The 25195-nt window shown below is 37.9% G+C and overlaps 1 protein-coding gene and 1 long non-coding RNA gene across 2 annotated transcripts; one reads left to right on the top strand and one right to left on the bottom strand.

Annotated features, from left to right (window-relative positions):
- Window positions 1-277: 277 nt before the first annotated feature.
- LOC114462346 (uncharacterized) lies at window positions 278-8000 on the bottom strand. The gene is made up of 3 exons (XR_003673940.1): window positions 7959-8000; window positions 892-945; window positions 278-492 (listed from the first exon to the last, which is right to left on the bottom strand). It is a non-coding gene; the product is annotated as an uncharacterized LOC114462346 (long non-coding RNA).
- On the top strand, window positions 2647-20491 carry usp46 (ubiquitin specific peptidase 46). Its single transcript, XM_028445112.1, has 9 exons — window positions 2647-2964; window positions 10987-11067; window positions 11353-11566; window positions 13434-13675; window positions 15121-15197; window positions 15292-15375; window positions 15464-15661; window positions 17364-17442; window positions 17569-20491. Exons 1-9 carry the CDS (start codon window positions 2929-2931, stop codon window positions 17668-17670), a joined length of 1113 nt encoding a protein of 370 aa, XP_028300913.1. The 5' UTR covers window positions 2647-2928; the 3' UTR covers window positions 17671-20491.
- Window positions 20492-25195: the final 4704 nt, after the last annotated feature.

Raw genomic sequence — 25195 nt, 5'->3', positions numbered from 1 at the left:
TTCTTCTAGCAGCAGAGCAGCATTAAAAAAATCCTTCTTCCAACAAGCATGGTGACACCCCCTTCACTTATAGCCTTTATATTACACCCAGTAGCACCATTCAATAGCTTTACTCACCTTTGTGAGAGAACCACTAACAGGGTTGATGACAGCTTTGTCACCATAATGTGACACGTCCTTACTGTCACTGGCCTCAGTGAATCACTTAAACCACACGTGACACATACTTAATTTGTCTCTTTTTAAGTGCAAGTGCCTTCAGCCATGCATTCAGTGCCACTTAAAGGAATGTATGTAACACTTTGGTTTTTTTTTGCTGATTTTGTTAGACTATCACTGATTGTGTGGTGCATGTGCACTTACATGAAAATTCATAATGTTGGCATTCCTCATGGACACAAGTAAAGAGGCCAGAAAAGGTCCTTCTAGACCACACATAGGCAACTGACGGCCTGGGGGCCACATGCGATCCTTGGTTGAATTATGTGCGTCCTGCAAAGTACAGTAAATGCACAAAATGACACATAGATGACAGAAAAATACACAAAAAAACAAATAAATACACAAAAATGACTCAAAAAACCGACAAAATGAGAGGTGAATATGTAAAAGGACAACAAATATATACAAAATGACAAAAAAGGACACTTTAAACACACAAAATAATAAAACTTTCTCACAAAAACACACAATATGACTCCATACATGTTATTTTCTGTATTAAGGCCAAGGTTAGTCAATATACTTTAGAAATGATTAAATGAATGTTAAAAATGTGGCTCTCGGATCAGGTAATTTATTTCTTAATTCAATTCATGTACATGTGCAGAACAAAATGTGTTTTGTGGATGTTTTTGTTTTACTGCAAATGTTTTTTTTGTTTTTTTTTACCTTACTTCCTGTTCTTCACAATGGTGACAATGAGTTGCTCTGTGTCTCTCAGTCCTGTAAACACAGACCAGACAGAAATAGAATGTTAGGCTGGAAATGTTTTAAATAACAGTAAAACAACTGACAACTCATGGGATTGTTTCCCTTTTACTTGAAAAAACACATCCATTAATGACCACAGGATTGTGTCAATTTGCAGTTTTTGTAAAATGTATTTCAAACTCTACCATGCCCAGCACAAAGACAGGCACTCCAATTAGTTTCTTACTTCTTCTTCCGTAATTACTTGAATCCATCTCTCTATTCCTCTTCCTTTTGAAGGTTGCACGTCATAATTGTGTTGTTTTTTCCTATTTCTTTTGTTTACATTCAGATGCTAAGGAGATAATTGCCAAGGGAATGTTGTGGGAGGATAAAACAAAGTCTGTGAAGATTAGGAATGACCCAAGGCTCTTTGGGGGAATCCTGCAGAGCTTCAGAGCGTGGACCCCATCACCTCCCCCAAGGTTTAACTAATTGTTTTGCTGCAGGGCTGAATATCGGCAAATTTAATGAATTGTAATTACATGTGTGGAATGTCATCATCAAAAAAAGTAATGGCAGGAACCAACACAAGCGGACTGGGTGAAGCAATGCCTCCAGGCACCTAAACCTGTTTTATTACAAAAGGGCCCTAATCTCTGAGGAAATACTTGTAGCTTCAGGCATGTTAACATATATCTTCAAACATGTTTATAGGATCAGAAAAAGTACATAACAAAAAAGCTTCTAAATAACTCCCTGTAGTCTATGGTTTAACAGCAAGCACCCCAAAATCTGTGTGTTTATAAGTGATTGTAAATTAATGGCTCCATGAATTAAGTGTTTGTTTATGACACAGTGAGACATTTTGCACAACACTGTATATTAATTCACACTTACAGTTAACAAATGAAATATGGAGCCCCAGACATGACACAGTGAAACATTTATTTATTTATTTATTTTTACAATGTCATGTCTGGGGCTCCGTAAAGAAAAGCATTTTATTCTGAGTTTTTATTTATTTATCAACATATGAAGTATTATGTAGTGTCACTTCAGGTTTGTTTCCTTTTCTTTGAACGTAAATTCTGTTTTAATACAAAACATAAAATTTTACACCTCTTGTTTTTTTCTGTCTCAGTTTGGTTTTTGGTTTTTCTGTATGGAAAATTTTGGGAGAGAAAAAAAAGAATAATAATTTTTTTTTAATAATTTTTTTTGCTTTATATAATGTTATATCGAAGAAAATATTTCCCTTGATGGGCATAAATAAATGAAACAACCAAAATAGCTAGGAAAATGCAACAGGAATGACTTACATTTCGATTTAATTGCATTAGTTAAAAAGAATTAAATAAATGAAAAACAAGTGCTTGTATTTCTAAGACCTATATATATATATTTATGTATTCCATACTCTTTTGTTGAAAGAATATTATGTAAACCACTTTGTACCGATTTTCCCTAAAACAAAGGAAAAAGATCAAACTGTGCTGTTTGTGAAACTGAACTCACAGGAGTTTCAGTTTGACACCTCTGACCCTTCGTCAGCGTTTTAAAAACCTTCACATACAAAAAGACTACAACTCCCTACAACCTCTGTCCAAAATCCTTGATTCTGATTGGCTACCACTTCCTCGCACAACCTTGTGTGTGGCTCTAATTTCCTGTCGATCAAACCCTGGACGCAGTGACCAATCCGTTCCCAGGGTTTTTCCAGCGGTGGGCGGGGCTTCAGGCTCACTCACACAGCAGGTATTTTTCCTCGCCTTGTTTGCTGCTAACAACCTGCTGCTGTTTCTGCTCGGTCGTGCCTTTCTGTGTTTACGGCGTGTTTGTGAGAAGATGATGATAATGTCGTGTGCTCGGTGAGCTCGGCCCGGGCCCCGTGCTGGCCGCTTCCTGACGCTCGGGCTTCGGCTGTTCGGCCTCCAGCCGCGGCTGCGCTTCTCTGCGTCGTCCTGCCTCGGTTTATTTTATGAAGATGGCGGTGAGGTGGACACTGTGAACTAAATGACTGTCAGAAACATCGCCTCCATTTGTAATATGGTAAGTGACCGCACGCGTGTGAAGGTTCGAGCCCCTGTGTGTGTGTGTGTGTGTGTGTGTGTGTGCGCGCACAGATACCTCTGACCTCAGACCCTATGACGTCATGCATAACACCGCAAACATTTCCCATCAGTGAGACATAGAGCAGTGAGTGTGTGACAGACAGACAGGTGTGTGTGTGTGTGTGTGTGTGTGTGTGTGTGTGTGTGTGTGTGTGTGTGTGTGTGTGTGTGTGTGTGTGTAGTGATGCTGCAGGAGGACCAGTCACATACACACTGATCTGATCTGTGCTGGTGTTGCATTCACAGACACTGAAGAGTGTCGGATAAACAACTCTGCCTAAAGCAAGTAAACATGACTTTACTCGTACCGTTCACTGCTGTGATAGAGGAGAGTCAGGGGGTAACTGGTGAACAAGCACTCTGAAACATGTGAGGTAAAACATGCATGTATTGAGATCACAGAACTTTATTTAGATTTATCTGTTAACCTGTCAGCTTGATCCTGGGCTGGGTAAAAAAAAAACCAAATAAATAAGAACTAGGAAAATGTTAAAATTGATAATTCAATATATCTTTCTCTATATCTGTAATGTAGCATCCTCAAATATACAAGGAAGGTTTAGCTTTACCATGAGGTGTGTGATGGTAGGAATTGTTCCATCCAGGAACACTTTAGTTTAGAGGTCAAGCACTGAAATTGGTTGAAAAGTAGTGATAGATCGATATATCGGCCATCCGATGTCATCGGCCGATGTGGGATGCTGCATTCGCCGTTCCGCATTATTTACAGAGGGCAGATGTATTCTTGTTCTACATCACCTGTTTTTAATATTTGTCAAATATTTTATTTACTTGTTGTCGTTCTACCTCACCTTTAATTTCAATAAATGTTCATTTTTTTCAAAATTGAGACCCGTACCATTTGTTATCATTATTCTGTCATTTTTATGATGTAAAGTGAGGAAGTAAAAGTAGTATCGGCTCAAGAAAATCGGCAGTCCGTATCGGTCATCAGCTAAGGCTAAAAAATCGGTATCAATATTAGCCCGAAAAAGTCCATATCGGTTTATTCCTAATGAAAAGGCCTGCCATTGGCCATGACTGTAATCCATTCCAAAGCGTTCACTTCGGCTCAGGCCTACCAAGTTTCTCCACATTAAAGGTGCTCATCCTTGGGCTGAGTGAAATAAATCAATTTAATCAATATTCAATTGATTTTACTGAAATCAATTCATAGGTGCTTAAACAGATTTTTTTTTTTTTTTTTTTAACACTAACCCCAGTAGTTTCACACTATACTCTGGTGTTAGCAAAATCGACTATTTCACCTACTCAACACGAGAGTTTATTCAATTCAGTGCAAACATGGCAGATGAAGCTCCGCTGGGTAAACCGTTTGGAACCATCTTATTAATATCCAAGTTAAATTTGAAAGATCAATCCTGAATTGTGATTCATCGATTCAAAACCTTATTAATCAAAATCAAATTGATTCATGAACTTGGCCATGATACCCAGCTCTACTCATCCCTGTTTATATGAAGCTTTTTAGTCAGTTTTTGTTCTTTCATTGGAGTACAGCATGATGGAAATGAAACGGGTAAACTTAAAACTCGCCCCACTTACCATACGTAGTTGGAGGTATGCATTTAGTTTAGTTTATTTGTTTGGCACAAATGAAATACAAATCTGTGCAGGGTGAGAGTGAAGCCCTTCCAGGCTTGTACAAAGCTCAACACCTGGTAATGAATACAACACAATGCAGGCTAACATAATGAACATCACTCCGTATGAAAGAAAGCAGAAAGCAACACAGTCATGGTAATTATGATTATTAACAAAGTGCAAAGAAAGCCAAACGTGTTTAGTGAAGGGTGAAGAAAATACTGCAGCATTGTGGGGTTTTTTTTTCTTTCTTGCTGCATCTCAGAGCTCATAGGAACACCTGATTCATTTCTGTAGCAATGTACGTAATGTGTGAGTCAGGTCCAGAAGCAGCTGCAGTTTTGTCTACAGGATGTAAAGGTCGTACCTATAGACTGTGATAAATGTCACCATTGGTGTTTATTGCTAGTATTCAGATCAAAATGGGAAAGTGCTGTAGACCTTTTTAAAGCATTTCAAAGTAAATGTACAAAAATAATTTTTGTCCATTCTCTGAAGTTGGTATGATATCACTTTTTTGTCCATGTGAGTTTTTTACTGGAAACTTGGGTGGTGGGTATATAAATGTCTGTCTATGTTAGGCCTGTCATTGACTAGCAACCTGCTGTGTTGGTGTACCTGCTCTCTAGGCTAGTAGGGCTGGGAGAAATAATCGATGCATCATTATCAGACATTAATCAATAATCCATTCTTTCATTTCCAATAATCGTTTATTTAAATGGTAAGTTACAAGAAATACAGTAGAAGGATATTTTAATGGATTAACTGATGTTTTAATAGCACTATAGAGGGTTTTCACGGCATGTCATCAACCGCATCATTGACCCGGAAGTCGCCGACTCGCCATATTGGAGATACTCAGCATCGAAGCGCACGGACACAAGCAAATCGTGAATTTCGAGAGGAAATAGTGAATTATTGCCATGTTTTTGGCTGTACCAGTCCGTCAGAACGTGAAAAACATTTTGAGTTTTATAGACTTCCAAAATTTATAGCAAATCAGGGAGAACAATATCAAAAATCATCAGAGGAAAGAAGGCGCTTGTGGCTAGCGAAGCTAAACCAGGACCTAGGAAGCAAAAATCTGAAGGTTAGGTTGGTTAGGTTATTAAAGTTAGGTTGATTGAAAACGTAATTGCATCTCTCTCACCCATTCACACACCATCTAGTTATAGGAATCCAAACTTCTATAAGTATGGGCTTGACAAAAACCAGGTAGTTGACGTTATCAGGATACATAATAGACAGAAGACTCTCCAGGTCGTCATTCATCCAAGATGAGGGAGCCAACTTATATGGATCTGCACCACCAATAAAGCATAACTTTTCCAAATATCGTGCTCTTTCCTTTCCTGTATGCCTTTGCATCTATAACGCATTTATATATCGCAGTTGACCGAGTCAAATTCCTCGTGTGTACAACATACACTTGGCGAATAAAGATGATTCTGATTCTGATTCTGATTTTGAGGATCTTTTCTGGGGTTTATCCATCGCAGTGTTTACCTACGAGTGCCACCAACATGGCAACGCATCCGGGTTACTGCCCAGAACGTGACATTGGTGAAAACCCTCTATATTACTTGAGCTGCTTATTTAGTTTATATATAATAAACTGTATATAATCTATCATTTAGCAGAGCCCTATTTTTTTATTTTTGCACTTTACAGATGTCCCCTGCTGGTTTAATAAAAGGTAAAAATGTCTGAAGGCAAATGCTATGTTTTTAAAAACAGTAATTCATTAGTGGACACAGTGAGAAACTAAAAAATGCTGCGAAAAAGTGCATCAAGATGCATCGATTCTGAATCAAATCACAGTACATGAAATCGTAATCGAATCGTTGGGTGCCTAGAGATTCCCACCACTAGAAGGTAGCACAGACCACATTTGGATAATTCAGGAGACATTCTAGGTCAGGGGTAGCGAACGCCAGTCCTCAAGGGCCGAAATGCTGAGACTTTTAGATGTGTCCCTGCTCCAACACACCTGGTAGAAACCAATGTGTTGTCATCAAGCTCTGCAGAAGCATGATAACGAGCCATTCATTTAGTTCAGGTGTGTTGGAGTAGGGACATCTAAAAGTCTCAGGAATCCAGCCATCGAAGACTGGATTTTGCCACCAATGTTCTCGGTGATTAGTGGATCAGTGGCATTGTGCCAGAAAATTCACAATTGAAGATACATTTTCCTTCTTCTGTTTTAGAGTTGACTAAGAATGTCTCAATCTGATACTAGTATCAGATATCGGTCCGATAAGGGCAAAAAACAAGTATCGGATTAAAACCAGCTGCATCTAAAATCTCTGATATAATATACTGTATATTTAGCTTTTATTACATTTGTTTTATTTTATTATTTATAAATAAACCTTATATTAGGGATATTTCGATACAGCTTTTTCATTTCCGATATGATACCAATATTGCAACCTTGTGTATCGGCTGATACTGATATTGATCCGATATCAGCATGAATCATACATACTGTATTTTTATTACTTTCTTTAATAAAAAATAATAATGACTTATTTTGTAGTGTGAAATGTTAGAAAAGGCTTGATCAAGTGATGTCACTCAAACAGAGGACAATAGTCAGCAACAATAGGTATGAGAAAAACTGACCCATTTATTATTAACCAATTGGTTACATTAATTTTTACCTTCAACATAATATCTACAGTATTCTACAATTGAATAAAATAAATAAAAAATGAATTAAGAGGGAAAAAAATCAGAAATTCTGAACTTTGAATCTGATATCCGATATTCTTTTTCAGGCTGATATCCGACCAATATCCGATATCGATAATGGATAGGGACACCCTTACCTTATATAATAAACTAAATACGCAGCTCAAATACTATAGTGCCTTTAAAATGTCAGTTAGTCCATTAAAATATCTAATTTCTACTATATTTATTGTAACAAACCATTTCATTAAACTGTTATTGTAATAACAGTTTAATGTTATTACAATAGTAATCCATTGTCAATTACTATGTCTGAGTGATGATGCATCGATTATTTCTCCCATGCAAAGATTTCACTCATTCCCATGTCATCACTGCTTCAGTTTACCTATTTCTATTTTATTTTCATTCTATCAGATTTACCTAATCGTTACTAACTGTTAAACTTAACACAATTAATGCTTGACATGGTTAATTGGGTTAACAATTGTTCATATCTGAGCTCAAAGTATGTGGGATTTAAGGTCCGTCTGTTGGCTAAGCCTGCTTAAAATTTGGTCACTCAACACTATGAATGATAGATAGATAGATAGATAGATAGATAGATAGATAGATAGATAGATAGAACAATACCTTCATTTCAGACTCAGGGTCCATGTAATGCTTCTGTTATCAGTCAGAATGAACTGCATATGAAAAATTCAGCCACTGACATAAACACACAAGCATTTACATAAACAGGCACTTAGATGCGCACAGAATGTACACTTCCTCTCACACTCACGTGCTCGCTACGTCATTGCATAGCTTAATCATGTACTACTGTACTAGGCAGAGCAGACTGGAAATGTTGGAACGTGAGATGTGGGCGGGGGCTCAATCTGGGACAATAACAAACAAACCAATGAATCCACACGTGAAATGAATGGTAGAGGCTCATTAGGGAGCTGCTCTATTGCTGACTGACTAAAAACAGCCACTACTGTAACACTGCCCCAGCTGAAGTGTTAAGTGTTTTAGCGCTGGTATGTGCTATCTCTACATTTACCTGTTACTGTGATTTTATCTTAAAATATAAGAATTCTTCAATGCTTAGTAGGGCTGCTCAATTATAGATAAAATAAGAGGGGCGGGGTAAAGGAGGTTACATGCATGAATTAAACAACTCAAAGTTAGTATTAATAGTTGGTGTGTGCCAAGCTTTATTCTTTGTAGATTTCAGAAATTGTGGATTTTTTTTTTTCAATTTAGCAAATAAAATGTATGTAAAATTATTATGTATGTATATGTATTAATTTTTTAATATATTTTTTTTTTTTTCACGATTGTTATTTTTGTAATCATTGGGTGTAATAATCAAAATCGAAACCAAATTTAGATTAATTGCACACTTAATGCTAAGTGTGTTAAAATTAATTTATGGCTTTTGGTAAAATGAAATACAATATGTAAAGTGAAGCAATAAAAGGTAGAAATCAAGTCAAATAGAGTATTTTTATAAATACATATTTAAATGAGATGTGCAGTAACGTGTTCTCATTAAACTTCAGGCTTGCAGCCCTACTCTGACTGAGGTACAGCAGACAAAAGCGCTTTCAGAATTTGCTATGACGGACAGAAATAACTGCCATTAAAGTTTAAAGCCTTCCCTAAACTGTCTCCCATGTTTGGCCCAACAAAGCTGTGGTTCATTTGAAAAGCTCTGAGCTCTGACAGGTAAACCACCAGCTCTGACAATAGATAAGTGCTCTGTTGCTGCCATCAGTCCCACAATGCTCTTTACTTTTGATATGGATCCTGTTTGACCCTAAACGTTTTCTGCAGTGACAGGATGTGTTCCTCTCAGGTTTAATAAAGCATGTCTGTAATAGAAAGAACATTAGAGACAGAGGAAATACCATCTTGGGATGGTTCCACTAGATTAGAAAATGGTATTTTGGTCTAAAGCTTGACAGCCTGGAGGGGTTGTTCACCTGGAATTAAACGGTGATCGTAGAGTTTAGAAAACCTGACACTTTAGTGTCAAACAGTCATCTTCAGTCTTTTAGATGAGGACATAGATTTATTTGATGCCATCTGTTAATAGTCTCATTTTTATATCACGCAAAAAGTTAATTACCGGTACTATACCAAAAAGGAAAAACATGTCTTTTTTCTTTCCTCCAGTTAGTGATCATATTCTTACTGCAACACATTAAATAATTTAAAAAGTGTTAACGGAAATCAATGCATCTAGTAATTATATCATAAGAGCATATTTACTTTTTCAAATCAAAGAATACTTTGTCCTCACGGTCAATGACTGGGCAATAAAAACTCTAGTTCAGTTCTCCAGATCTTGATCTTGTACTTTAGCAGGCCTTGCATCCTAATTGGAGTTGTTCTATGTTTTAATGACAACATTACAGCACTACCTACAGGCCTGGGACACTTACTACAGCTTTTTGCTCATTTCTGGTGTCTTGGCTGGAAGCAGTAAAACTATTTGCCACCCGAGGGGAACCAAAGAAATCAAAGATACAAATTAATCTCCCTGTGAATGTATACTTATTTCCCCCCTTTAAAATGCCTTGTATGTTATTCTTTCATAAACTAGGACATTGGTTCTCAAACATCCGACTACAACATTTTGCTCAGAATACTATGAAAAACAACTATAGAGCATAATAATGGAATGAATGAGTGATAACACACATTTTAAAGAATCTCTTTTTGTAAAAAGGTGTAATGAAACAGTATTTAGTGCCTCCTGAATCGACCAAGACTGACCTTTTTATTTTCAGCTCGTGTTTTAATCATCATTATTATTGTCATTTTTCACTTGAAATAAACAATATAAAACCACATTTTTTAAATTCTTTCACAAGTTCATTTTTCACTCTCTTTCAAGTACCCCATGCACTGTTGTTGTGTACCCCTTGGGGTGCACATACCTCCATTTGGGAAACACTGAACTAGGCTGTGAGTAGTGTGTACTGTGTAGACGTGTAAGTTTGTGTGAAAGTACATGTACACATCAAGTAGTTACAATTTATCAGTCGTTTCCAACTCAAGACATGGTAGTGCTGTCTCCATGAGAACACACGAGACATTAAGTAGACACTGAAATCCTAAATGCTCCCAGGTGAGAATCTTAGAATACAATAAAATGCTTTTATTGTCATTATACACAAGGTACAATGAAATTAAGAGACAATTATTGTGGTGGAATATACAGAGAAAATAAAAAAGAAAGATAGATGAGTGTATTTACAAGGGGGATGCCACTTAGATGATAAATAAATAAATAAATAAACAGTGAGAACAACAAGGATAAATGAATTGCACAGTTGCAAATTGTCTGAAATTGACTGAACATCTCTTATGTGTTGAGTCACCGTATTGCACTGGGATAGAACGTGTTGGTGAATCTGGTGATGATATTTTAATAGGTGTTTGTGTCAATAAGACAACAGTACAACATGCTTAGATACTACTCGAGTGGTGACAAAGAGCTTAATAAGGAAATTACCAATTGGTAATTTTGTTTAATTTGCCTGTTTTTGACTAAATCTGAGGAACAAAACAAAAAAAAGCTAAAACAATGTATGAATAATTCCTAGTATTGTATAGTAATGTTCAGTCATGTGATGGCAGATGGTCTTGTGTTTTGTCCCCTCAGGGCACCAATGCCTCTGCTCTGGAGAAAGACATCGGCCCGGAGCAATTCCCAATCAATGAACACTACTTTGGATTGGTCAATGTGAGTTTCACCAAATCCTCTCCTACAACAACACTGGTGTCATCTTTCAAAACAAAGCCAGTGTGTCACTGGCAAAGGGAACAGTGTTGTTTATAAGGGACAATCTGTTACATCGCTGTGACATTTTTTATTAATGCACCACTTCTGCATGTGCTAAAATGTCCAAAACATTGGCTCACAGTTTGTTTTTTATACCACATGCTAAATTTGCCTGAAACAAAGACTGTTTATTTTCTTCTTTGAACACATTTTAGTGTCTTTTTTGTTGTTGTTGCTTTTCCTCAGTTTGGAAACACATGTTACTGTAACTCAGTGCTCCAGGCTCTCTACTTCTGCCGGCCTTTCCGGGAAAATGTTTTGGCCTACAAAGCTCAGCAGAAAAAGAAGGAGAACCTGCTCACATGCCTGGCCGACCTCTTCCACTCAATTGCCACGCAGAAGAAGAAAGTGGGCGTCATCCCACCAAAGAAGTTCATCTCCCGACTACGGAAGGAGAACGGTGAGAGAATTTAAACATCATCAAACAACATCCTAATGGTCATCATAAATAACTAGCGATGTAACGATTCACTCAACTCCCGATACGATTCGATTCACGATACTGGGTTCACGATACAATTCTCTCACAATTTATTTTACAAAATGAAATATTCATTTTTTTTTTCTTCAAAAAAAAAATACTGCACTCTTTTCTTTATTTTTTTATTGTCAAAAGAATCGCTTGATAAACTATGCAAAACAATGCAATTTCATTCAAAATAAATCCTGAATGAAATAAATAAAGAAATAGTACAAATGAAGAAGAAGCCTATTCATTTAAATTCTGGCTCTATAGTAAACTATTCAAAACTGCATAATAGTTACTTTTCGTTTTAAAAGTGCCACTGAAAATGTATTTTGTGCCTTAACAATTGGACTTTAAAACAAATCCCATATCAAAGAAATAATATAAATAAACAAACTATGGTTTTCATTCTCTCTCTCCTCTGTGCCGCTCTTACCTTGGATTTCACGGTCTTTCTTTCTCACCTCTTTCATTTTGTCTTGTGGAAGCCAAAATGCTTGGTGGTGGTGCATCCTAAATTTCAAATTTTAAATAGATAGCGCATATCGATGTGAACTGTGACACCTTTGAATTGATTTTTAACTGCCTCACCATTAATCTTTACATCTTTATAAATAACAGTGTGCATGTTAGTATGTGAGCCGAGTGTATTCAGGGTGGAGGACAGGTGTTTGTAGTCAGGTCATAGAAAGTGGAGCTGACAGAAAGGACAACTGTTCCCTGCTGTCTGTGTTGGGGAAGCTCTTTATGTGGATGAACAATGGCTGCTCTGTGAGGATGAGGCTTTGGTCAGCTAACACCCCCCTTCTCTTCCTTCCACCTATCCATTCTCGCTTTTCACTGACCTGTTGAAACAGCTGTGTTAAGCAGGAGTGGTTTTTTTATGTTTTGAAGTCTGTGCATGATATTAAAAAAAACTGTTAAAATATCATATTTAAAGAAACAATCCTGAAATATTTTAATTTTTCTCAACACTGACGAAACATTGATAGCTGTTTTTATCATGTCAGTGATTGATTATAGTATTAAGCCTCCAATGCATCATATACTGTACATGCCTGTTTATACAGTTTTCTCAGCTTGAACGTGATGTAATGGATCATTTGCATAATTTGTCAGCTTTTTTGTATTTTAACTGTTAAAATGGATATCTGTAAGAACAACATGTAAAGATAATGCAGCCAATATATTTATAGTTGACCAACTTTCTCAATAGTTGGTGATTATTCAACACTTCTGTTATATATATATTGTTGTTGTTTTAAATGTACTTTTTTGCCTTTTTTTAAAAAAAGTTCTAACTGCAGTTCTAACTGTTCAGTTAGAACTGCAATTTAAAGTGCCAAAGTAGCAGCATCCTTGCTCGTAACCTATACAATAAAAAAGGGTCTGTTCTAAATGATAGACATTTATACATATATATACATATATAGTCTATTATATATGAACTAAATAAGCAGCTCAAGTACTATAGTGCTTTTAAAATATCAGTTAATCCATTAAAATATCCTTTTACAGTATTTTTTGTAACTTACCGTTGTTAAATAAAAGATTATTGGAAATGTGTGAATCGTTTGTCGATGTCTGAATGACGAGGCATCGATTATTCCTCCCAGCACTACTACCCTCTGCCTCTAGGGCATGAGAGCAGGAACACCATTAATTCTTTGTTTTACAGATAATTCAGTGGTAACTAATGTTTGTGACATTGCAAATTGTGAGGCTGCGTTATTTGTGCAGACGTCTCTTCAACATTTTCCCATCTGAAGTCCACCCAAACTCTGCCTGTGTTTTCCTCTAGATCTGTTTGACAACTACATGCAGCAAGACGCTCACGAATTTCTCAACTACTTGCTGAACACGGTGGCAGATATTCTGCAAGAGGAGAAAAAGCAGGAAAAGCAAAACGGACGCCTTAAAAACAACGGCACCGCTGTAACCATAGAGGTGGAGAACACAGAGAACAAGACGGAGCCCACGTGGGTCCACGACATCTTCCAGGGCACACTGACCAACGAGACGCGCTGCCTCAACTGTGAAACGGTGCCTGTCCTTGTACTCGTCTTCACTTTGACATTTGTGCGTGTGTGTGTGCGTGTGCGCCTATGCGTGTGTGTTCACAGCTGTGAGTCCTTGTGTAACCCTGAGTAAGGGATGAATCTCTGAATAAGTCTGCAGATGGGATTAGCTCTTTGCTGAGAGATGCACAAAAACCTGCAGTGAGAATGTCTGGCTGCTTCTGGCCACCCACTTTACATGGGGGGAGGCTTTGTCCTCTCTGCTCAGAGGGCGAGCAGCGAGGGGTTACCCTGAACAACCCCTACAAACACCAAGACCGTAGAAAGTGCAGAAACAAAGGCCACTTAGATCCTGTTTATACGACAACGTTTTGCTTCTGTTTTCGTGTTTTGTTCCGCATTCACACAGCAACGTTTTCAAAACAATCTCTGTTTACATGGGACCGCTGGAAACCAGGTCAATGGTGGTTTGATTTTGCAATTAACCAAAATAAGTGCGTGGGCAGAGACACTTCCTCTGAACACAAGTAAGAGTAGAGCTTCAATAGGACATACAAAGTTAAACCTGACCCAGCCCGTGGATGTCAGAATACGGCCCGAACCCGAATAAAGCCGATCTCTTTTTAAACCCCTGCCCATTGCTGCCTGACACTATTCAAATCTGTAGAATCAGCCGAGGCAAATTTCTTTAATAACTCGTTCTGCATCCAACTATAAACATGACAAGCAGCTTAATGAGCCGCTACACGCTACATAGTGGTTTACTTCTGCTGTAAAGAATGTGCTAACAATGCTGTAATACACACAGGTCCACAACGAGTCGATTATGCATTTTATGACGTCATTTATCCATGTACCAGAGAACAGCCTCCATTCACCCCCTCAGCAAAAATGTGTGCGTCTTTCTCGCGCTAATCCAAACACATCACATGACCGTTCATTTACCCACGCAGCGTCCGAGCCCAACCAGAGTCTGTGTTAAAAAGATAAAAGTTTAAGCCCAAAATACTGTATCTAAAGGAGTGCAGCACTGTGATTGTCATCAGAATCTGGTGCAGGCATGAATTACGTCTCTGCTGATCCAAGTGATGGTGAAGTAAATCAACACTTTTTTGGAGAAGTTCAGGTAAATTCCAGAGTGATGCACACAGTGTGTCTCTGAGGCACTGCAGCCGCAGTGTGCATGCCCATGACACAAAGTGTCAGTTCCATGTTTACACGGAGACAGAGAGGGACGCGTTTTCTAAAACTTTCACTCTGGAGCCCATTTGTTTCCATTTTTATGCACCAAAACGCCATTTCCATGTAAATGGAAAGCCAAAACTAAACCGAATTTGTGCGTTTTCACTTGAAATAATCATTTCAAACACAGGCTGAGTGAGTGAGAGGGAGACTGTGGTGTCACACCCAGCTTACATCCTTTCCGTTTGACTGTAATGTGATGCATCTGTGTTTCTCTGGCTGTGACAGGTGAGCAGCAAGGATGAAGACTTTTTGGATCTGTCTGTGGACGTGGAGCAGAACACATCAATAACACACTGTCTCAGGTATCGCTGAAGCATCAGGGATTGATTGGCAGCGTAAACACTAACATCCTCCTGTTCACTCATCTAGCCACGTGTTGTCTTGTTCCATTTCCAGGGATTTCAGTAACACAGAGACTTTGTGCAGTGAATATAAATACTACTGTGAGACCTGCTGCAGCAAACAGGAAGCACAGAAACGGTCAGTAGAGCTTTCATAGGGGTTTGTATTGCCTGTGACTAGTCGGTAATCTAAAGCACACTTCTCTGAGTGTGTTGCTTCTCCACAGGATGCGTGTGAAGAAGCTTCCCATGATCCTGGCACTGCACCTCAAGAGGTTCAAGTACATGGAGCAGCTCCACCGGTACACCAAGCTGTCTTATCGAGTCGTTTTCCCCCTGGAGCTCCGCCTCTTTAACACATCGGGGGACGCGGTCAACCTGGATCGCATGTATGATCTAGTGGCTGTGGTGGTTCACTGTGGGAGGTACAGTATGCTGAATAACATGTTTGGTCACAGCTCGTTAAACTAGGTATGAGACCTCATCAGGGTGTCTGGTGTGGAGATGAAAACAAAGCTGCTTCCTGGAAACGCTGCTTTTATCTAGCGCACTGATCAGTTTACATCTGTTAAACCAGTTTACCTGCTGAAATTCTGCCCAATGATTGTCTATATGAAAAATATTTATTTAGAATGTTATGAGATGATGTAGACCAGTGGTTCTCAAACTTTTTAGGCTCAAGTACCCTCTTTCTCTTATTCCTTAATTCAAGTACCCCCTTTCTCTAACTTTTGAATCCAAGTGCCCCCTTTGTCCGACTACACATTTTGCTCAGAATATGATGAAAAAACAACTATAGAGTATAATGATGGAATTAATGAATGATGACACACATTTTTAAAGAATCACAGTATTTAGTGCCTCCTGAATATTTACCAAATGTAGAGGCACCCCCATTCTTTCGAAAATCCGTGATCAAATTCCGGATCTGATCTGGGTGAAACCCAGTTGGGTAATTGAGCAACCAGCCTGACATAACTGAGTCAAATTTCATAAAGATCCATCAATTACTAACTGACATTTTTAAAATTTTGCCAATGATGAGAGATTATGGTCTATCTTTGGTTAAGAATTTTGGTTAAGACAAAATTGTAAAAGCACTTTTTACTTAATTCTGCTAACAACAGCTAACAAATAAACCTTAAGCACTTGGAGAGCGCAGACGTCCATCACGCCATAGCGGTCGCCCATATGTCATTGTCACGGATATTCCCAAAATGTAGTCACTTGTTCTCTATACCATTTACAATTTTAAATTTCCACCACAGATTTTCAATTGTCATGAGATCTGGACTAATTGCAGACCATGACATTGACCTTATGTGTCTTTTTTCAAGGAAAGTTTTCATAGTTTTTGCTCTTATGACAAGATTTATTTTCTTGATAAATGATGTCATCATCCCCTAACATCCTTTCAGTTGAGGGAATAAGAAAAGATGTAATGACTACCATCTCCCCAGTGTCTGACATGCAGCCCCATATCATCAATGACTGTGGACATTTTCTTCAGGCAGTCATCTTCATAAATCTCATTGGAACGGCACCAAACAAAAGTTTCAGCATTTTCACCTTGTCCAATGCAGATTCGCGATTCATCACTGAATATGACTTTCATGTAGTCATCCACAGTCCACGATTACTTTTCCTTAGCCCATTGTAACCTTGTTCTTTTCTGTTTAGGTGTTAATGATGGCTTTCGTTTAGCTTTTCTCTATGTGAATCCCATCCATAGGCGGTTTCTTACAGTTTGGTCATAGACATTGACTCCAGTTTCCACCCATTTCTTCCTCATTTGTTTTGCTGTGTATTTTATTTTTTAAAGACATATTGCTTTAAGTTTTCTGTCTTGATGCTTTCTTCCTTGGTCTACGAGTAATCTTGCCTTTTACAACCTTCCCATGTTGGTTGTACTTGGTCCAGATTGTAGACACAGCTGACCGTGAACAACCAACATCTTTTGCAACATTTTGTGATGATTTACATTTACTGTGATTCCATCATTTTTGCCAGGGTTGTAGAGTCCTTGTTTTGGTTAGTGGTCATGCTCTTTGTGTGCGTTAGAAGAACAGCAGCACAGTGTATGCAGCGTCTGTACAGCACTGTAATCTTTGTCTGTCATTTCCTCAGCGGGCCAAACAGAGGTCATTACATCACCATAGTGAAGAGCCATGGCTTCTGGCTGCTCTTTGATGATGACATTGTGGAGGTGCGTCACTCAGAGTCTCTCAGGCTGTGATTGTTCTCTTCAAGGGCTTTGACTCATCCCTGAGAGCTTCGCCTTGTTTTTCATCCTGTGACCTAACGTGCTTGTCTCTCCTTTTATTTCTCGCAGAAAATTGACGCTCAGGCCATCGAGGAGTTTTACGGCCTTACCTCAGATATCTCCAAAAACTCTGAGTCGGGATACATCCTCTTCTATCAGTCCAGGGAGTGATGCTGAGGCTGGAGTGGTTGCACAGGAGAAGACTGAACAGGCCGAGCTCTTTCCTCAGACCTACGTGCCAATCCTCGCCCTGACTTTATTCATCTGACTCTTTTCTCTCTGTCGTCCTCTCTTCTTTTTTCCTTTCCACTGTCTAAATATTTTCTTTTCTCACCTGCATCTGGACTGCACTTTAAAACAGAAGCAAAAATGCGCAAAACAGCTGAACGGAAACAAAAGAAGCCTGTAGAGGTGAAGGGTCTCATGCACATACTGTCATCACTAATTGTACTATATCATTTATTTGTATATATACGGTCCACTTCCATGATGTGCCACCCTTTGTAGTCCTCGGTCCAATCACTGTCAAGGTCTTGGTTGTGTTAGGGATGCAGAAATGAGAGTGAAGATGTAAAATACTCATTCAGAAATGTCCTGCTATTATGAGGGTTTCAGAGCAATATCTGAACACTAATGAAAACAAATCCACACGCTCAAATAATACAAACTGATTTCAGTACACTATAGACTAATTGGCTAATTGTTTCTCCATGTTTTGGAGCAGAAATGTTTGATACATTTTGAATGTAAATTATGACTCACCTCAAACCATTCTGCAGGTACTATGTTACAATCTCCCACTCTGAGAACAGCTGATTTAAAAACATCAAGCCCACACTACAGGTTAATTAAACAAGGGTCCTTTTCTGCTTATTACTAATGAGATTTTTATTCAGATTTAAAGATTATTTATTGAACCTAGCCTATTTATTACAGTGATTTGTAGTGCTTAATAGTAACTAATGAAGGAGTCTGATTAATGTGTTTTGAAGACTTCCTGTGTGCGATCTCCAGTTGAAGGAAGAGGCGGTAAAAAGTTTTCTGTTAAGTTTTGTGAGCTGAAAAAATTAGGGATTTTATGACACACGAGAAACCCAGAAATTGTGACTTTAGAAAATAAATCTGCACTATGAATTTAACCAATCCAATCCCAAATGTCCCTATAAGGTTAAGATGATGTAATAATTATTAATGTTGGGTGTTTTATTTCCTTCCCTTTAGGCAGTTTTTGGGAGGTTTTTTCCCACATGTACTTTGTTCTTTTTTATTTTTTAACCTGCCAGAAAGATGGGAACATATTTGATCATCGGTCTCTGACTTGGTTTAAGTTATTGTGGTGTTATAAAGTTAGACTACATGTATCAATGTGGGGAATGCTTGATCCTGTGTACTGTAGGATGTTGGGTCATAGACTAGTGCAGCTTCCATTGGCCCGTTATGTAAATGACATTCCTTCTTATTGCTGCACATCAAAATAACATTTCACATCTTGTTCTGAAATGATCCTGGCAGATATGTAGCAATATCAGGCTAAAATGTTCACGTCTGGAAGAAAGCATGAAAATTCTACATGCGTTTTTTAAATATGCTGAATCCATGTTTAATGGCATCCATGCTGGAAAACCAAAGATTCCCACTCAAAATCAAGAAATCCAAGATGGCCACCATCCGTATTGCCAATTTGGATATTTTGGTTCTATTTTACATAGATTGGCAAGTTATTGAAGAGCTAAATCCAAGATGGCCACAATCCGTATTGCAAATTCCAATCTTACCATAACTTTGGTTCTGTTAGATGTATAAACATGATCTTTGTGGCAAAATGTAGGTTTTTGGGGACAAGGATTGTCATGGAATATCTTGAAATACTGTAAATTGCATCCAGAGCTAGATAATAGATGGCCACCACAATGCTTTAGGGTGAAATTGCAAACCACAACTGTGTATGACAAAGATGCCTCGATTTGATTTAAATCCCCATTAAAACATGAATTAATACGTTTTTTTTCTCAGAAAGATTATATCCATTGTGATCCTGGTACATGCATGCATAAGCAATAATCTGATGGTGTGTTTATTTTGCAGCACTTACCAATATGTACAATGATTAAAGTCAAACTTTTGATTTAGATATTTGAGTTATGACAACTGGTAATATGGATGGTGGCCATCCATATTACCATTTGCCATTTGGATCTATTGATTTTGGATTCAGCATACTCAAAAACCCACCATGTAGAAATTGTCGTGCATTTCTTACAGAAGTGAACATCTTTTTTGTCGTATCTGCCATGTTGAAAGGAAGTAGAAAGAAGTGTAATCTGTCCTGTTAGCTGTTTGTGTACATGCAGGAAAGCCAGACTGAAGGCTGTTACGTGCACTCGTTTCTGCCGTCTCTTCCACGTAGTCGGTTACTGGTTGAGGTCGTGAGGAATTTGTGCCAAACTGGAGCCAATGTTGACCTTATCCAAGCAGTCTTTGAGAGAACACTATTTTCATTGTAAAGATACGTGTATGATATGTAGAAAGAAAAAAAACATGGAGATAGCAGAATATTTTTTTAAAGTCTCCTCATAAACTGAAGGAAGATGTAATGATTAGCATCGGTGAAAAAGAACTGTGCTGTTTCACAATCACTGACGTAATGGATCGAAGAGCTGTGACGTTGCTCATCTCCTCTCTGCTTTACGGCTGAAAGGGTTTGAGACGTGCAGATCACCACGCTGATCTTCCATCAACACTTATGCACTCATCTTCATGAGACACATTCTCAAGTTTTGACCGGTTTTTGGTGTTTTTTGACCAATCAAGAGCAATTCAGCTGCAGCGAGACTTGAGCGACCTCGAGAGAGAGAGAGGAGAACAGGAAGTTAATCAGTCTCTGGCAGTTAACTGGAAGTGCACTTTATTAGTGAGGAGCCTCAACGCTTTAACATGATAAGTCGTGTGACACCCTCACTTTTCTCCTATTCAATAAAAAGATCCAATGATTCCCCGTGTGTGATTGGTTGTTTTGCCTCTTGGAGAAGGAAGTTACGATAGCGCAGTGGTTCCCCAACTATTCTCAGTCCTGTACCCATTTAAACAAGAAACCTGGAGCTATGTGCCCCCTACTCCTGCACACTTAAAGAAACTGTTGAGAAATAATAATTAAAAAAAAAAATGTAAGCTCACAATAAAATATAGAATTTATTTAATTAATTAGCCTACTGGCATTTTCAGTGAGAAACAATTTCTTATTTTGCAAAAATAAATCTGCCACACATTTGTTGATTGAACATACAGGTGCTGGTCAAAATTAGAATATCATAAAAAAGTTCATTTATTTCAGTGATTCCATTCAAAAAGTGAAACTTGTTTATTAATTCATTTCACACAGACTGATAATTTCAAATGTTTATTTCTTTTAATTTTGATGATTATAACTGACAACTAATGAAAATCTCAAATTCAGTATCTCAGAAAATTAAAATATTACTTAGACCGATACAAAAAAAGATTTCTAGAAATGCGTTGACCTTGGACCTAAGGAAACACAGTTGACCAACACCAGCACATGACATGGCACCCCCAACCATCACTGACTGTGGAAACTTTACACTCAACCTCAAGCAACTTGGATTCTGTGCCTCTCCTCTCTTCCTCCAGACTCTGGGACCTTGATTTCCAAAGGACATGCAAAATGTACTTTCACCAGAGAACATAACTTTGGACCACTCAGCAACAGTCCAGTCCTTTTTGTCTTTAGCCCAGGTGAAACGCTTCTGACGCTGTCTCTTGTTCAAGAGTGGCTTGACACAAGGAATGCGACACCTGAAACCCATGTCTTGTATACGTCTGTGCGTGGTGGTTCTTGAAGCACTGACTTCAGCTACAGTCCACTCTTTGTGAATCTCCCCCACATTTTTGAAACGGTTTTGTTTCACAATCCTCTCCAGGGCGCGGTTATCCCTATTGTTGTACACTTTATTCTACCACATCTTTTCCTTCCCTTCACCTCTCTATTAATGTGCTTGGACACAGAGCTCTGTGAACAGCCAGCCTCTTTAGCGATGACCTTTTGGGTCTTGCCCTCCTTGTGCAAGGTGTCAATGATCGTCTTTTGGAAAACTGTTTAGTCAGCAGTCTTCCCCATGAATGTGTAGCCTACAGAACTAGACTGGAGACCATTTAAAGGCCTTTGCAGGTGCACCAGTTGTCTTCAATATTGAACCTCTCCACAATTTTCTAATTTTCTGAGATACTCAATTTGGGGTTTTCAATGGTTGTCAGTTATAATCATCAACATTAAAATAAATAAACACATGAAATATGTCCATCTGTGTGAAATGAATGTATACATTATACAAGTTTCACTTTTTGAATGGAATTACTGAAATAAATCCACTTTTTTTTATGATATTCTAATTTTATGACCAACACCTGTATAGCAGTAATACAACATATACATCATCCTGAAACTATGAAATACAACTCACTTCAATGAGAAGGGTGAGGTTGAGAAGATGCACAGAACTCTGCAATGTGGCTGGATCCCTCTCGAATTTGAGTCTTAAATCGTTCTACTTTCAATACAGCTCTTGCCATATTTGAGCTTTTTTTCTGTCACCACTAGAGGGCAGTCTTACAGAGGCCAATGCGTAATTTGTGGCAATGCATGGAGGCTCCTGACTGCTGCTCTATTTATATTATAGTTTTAAATGTTGTCAAGTAAAAACATTTTCCCCTATCACAATTTGCGTACCCCTGGGGTACCCATACCACACTTTGGCAACCTCGGCTATAGCAGATTAGCTTTAGGTTTCTGTGGCATACGCAGAGTTTAGGGGGTGCATGGGGAGCATTGCCCACCCACCCAGTGGTGAAATTTTTTACAGTTCATGTATGGTACTGCAGCAACAATCACGCAGAAAGCTGCCGCCGGCCAGATTTTATTATGAATTTACATTATTAAACAATGCGTCGATGCACATTTTTGTTATCAATGTTAACTATTCTGTTACTAATCCTGTTTGCATTATTCTATATGTTACAAACCAGGGTTGGCGTGGATCCCGAGACAGTATATATATTCATTTATCTATTTTTCTTTTGCCCCCGCTGGCAAGAATTTCAAACTATGGGTTCGAGTCATAATCACTGACATCATTTTTTTTACTGTCCACGCCTCAGTAAACAACATTTTCCCAGATCTCCTGAATCAGTAATATCTGTGATCAAATCCATTTACTTGTTTACGGCATGAACGAGGATGTCCTCTGAGATTAAAGTGGAACTCTGTGGAGGGTCAAGCCACCTCCTATTTAACCACAACAACATGAAGGTGTTTGTCTATCCCTGTAATTTGTTGTGGGCTACAGTGAAACCTCACAGTTGGTCGTATATGGATGATTCTCTGAAACGACCCAGGGCTCTTCTCAGAAACGCTCCACCTCCCACAGATGATCTGTGCTCAGGAAGATGCACACACACACACACACACACACACACACAATTTATGAAACACTTCATCTTCTTCCCTTAGAAGATGAAAATATGAGTTAACGTGTGACATGAGTCAACTAGGATCCCAAGCTGTGATTACATAACTAGATTACATGTGGGAAGAGTCATATGTATTACATGAGGGTCTCACATGTCCAGCTTTAGCCACACATTTTTTTTTTTCATCGATAATCCTGATGAATGGATTTTTGCATTTTTAGAAAATACTGTATGTCAGAATTAATTTTGTTAATGTCATAGGTAGGGGTGTCCCGATCCAATATCGATATCAGATATCGGTCCGATTGCCTGAAAACGGATATCGGATTCAAATTTCCGAATTTCCGTTTTTTTTCTGTGTCCCAAGTCATTTTTTTTAATTAATTTTATTCAATTGTAGAATACTGTAGATATTATGTTGAAGGTTAAAATGAGTAACATAACTCGATCAACTACTACAAAATTAATTTTTGTTATTTTTCTATTAAAGAAAAAAAAGTGCTGATATCCGATCAATATCGACATCGGCCAATTCACATATCGGCATCATATCGGAAATTAAAAAGTTGTATCGGGATGTCCCTAGTCATAAGTGTTTTGATGTCTTGTAATTGATAAGACGGCTGCATGAGACAGCTCAAAGGAACTGGAACTGTAAATAATTTTGTGTTGATAGGGGGCAGACATTTTATGTTTTTACTTCTTTCTGCTCCTTTTTTCATTCGTGTAAATGCTGCTGTTGCATTTTTTTTTTTAATGAATGAAAAAAATAATAAAATGAAAATGAAAAAAAAAAAAAATAAGTAGTACACCTGTATGGTGTAACATCTAGTTTAATAGAGTGAAAGATTCTGAGAATATTCATGTACAGAAGAGGATTCTTCCCCTTGGTTCATGTCGAGGCCACAGTTACATTGTAAAAAGTAATCTGACTACTGATCATACACTATACTTTAAAATGTAACTTTCTGTGAGTTACTTTACTGATTAGTTGGTTCTAAAAGTAACTAAGTTAGATTACAAGTTACTGTAGTAGTTACATTCAGCAGCTGCTGACAACGCCCCCACCACCTCAACATATAAATAAAAACCATTATATATATAAATAATTACAAAATATTATTATTATTTTCATTTTGTATGTTTTTTTTACCTGACATCTTTTGTCACAGCATATGTAACGTGTAACTTGTTGCATGCATAAGGAAAGTGACTTAAATAGTAACTCACAGTGATTTGGAGAGATGGATGAATAACTTCATTCACATCACATTACCGGTTTGAAAATAGTGCTACTTGTAGTAGAATTACTTGCTCCTGAAAAAGTTGCTCATGTTAAAGTAACTACATAACAAGATTAAAATCATATGTTGCACAATTGGGAAATAGTAATTAAATATTAAGTATTTGTACATAACAATAACAATAGAGAAACTATGTTCTTATATGCATAAAGCTCACAGTAACTAAACTAATTGAAGTGCTTATGATTTCTTATTGTCTGTTCATGTTTGTCCCTTAATTGTGCAGACACAAAGTCATTTATTAAACTTGTTATATTGGTTTTGGCGTGGGATTGTTTTGAACAATGTCTCTCAACTGTTTTTCGTGTAGTTTTTATTGATATTTTTTATTTTATTTTTAACTTTCTTTGCTGAATGCCTGGAAAGCTGTCTGCATATTTTTTTTTCTGCTGCACTCTGTCGCCCTCTCCTGGCCTAAAGACACTACAGCTATTCTCTGCAGGAATTTGTTAATGTGGAACCAAGTTCAGCACCAGGTTGGCTGAGGTTCACCTCCAATGTGTTTCTGGGTGAAGACGATGGAAGAGCAACTCTGCCATAATTAAAAAATAAATATATACCTACAGATATAAACCACTTTATATCTAAATACATAACATGAATCCATAAATGTCACTTATTTGTTTGTTTATTTATTTTTAATTGACTTTGTGAAAAACGTTTTTTATTTGGTAAAATCTTGAAAAATAAATAAAAAGTCAGATTCACAGTCTGTGAATCTATAAATGTATGAATCTCTCTCTCTCTCTACCGCCGCTTTCTTCTGTCCCGCCCACCGCAGCACAGAACCAATCAGAACAGTCAACAAAGCATCCTAACATGATTGGCTGATGCGTCTCCAATCATCGGCAAGATAAATCGCGCAGGCGCAGCACGTAGATGACGTCAGCATGGCATTTTCCGGCACA

Source organism: Gouania willdenowi, chromosome 4 (assembly GCF_900634775.1).
Source record: "Gouania willdenowi chromosome 4, fGouWil2.1, whole genome shotgun sequence".
Lineage (NCBI taxonomy): Eukaryota > Metazoa > Chordata > Actinopteri > Blenniiformes > Gobiesocidae > Gouania > Gouania willdenowi.
Note: the sequence above shows the minus strand (reverse complement) of the source record. Positions and strands in the feature narration are given on the sequence as shown.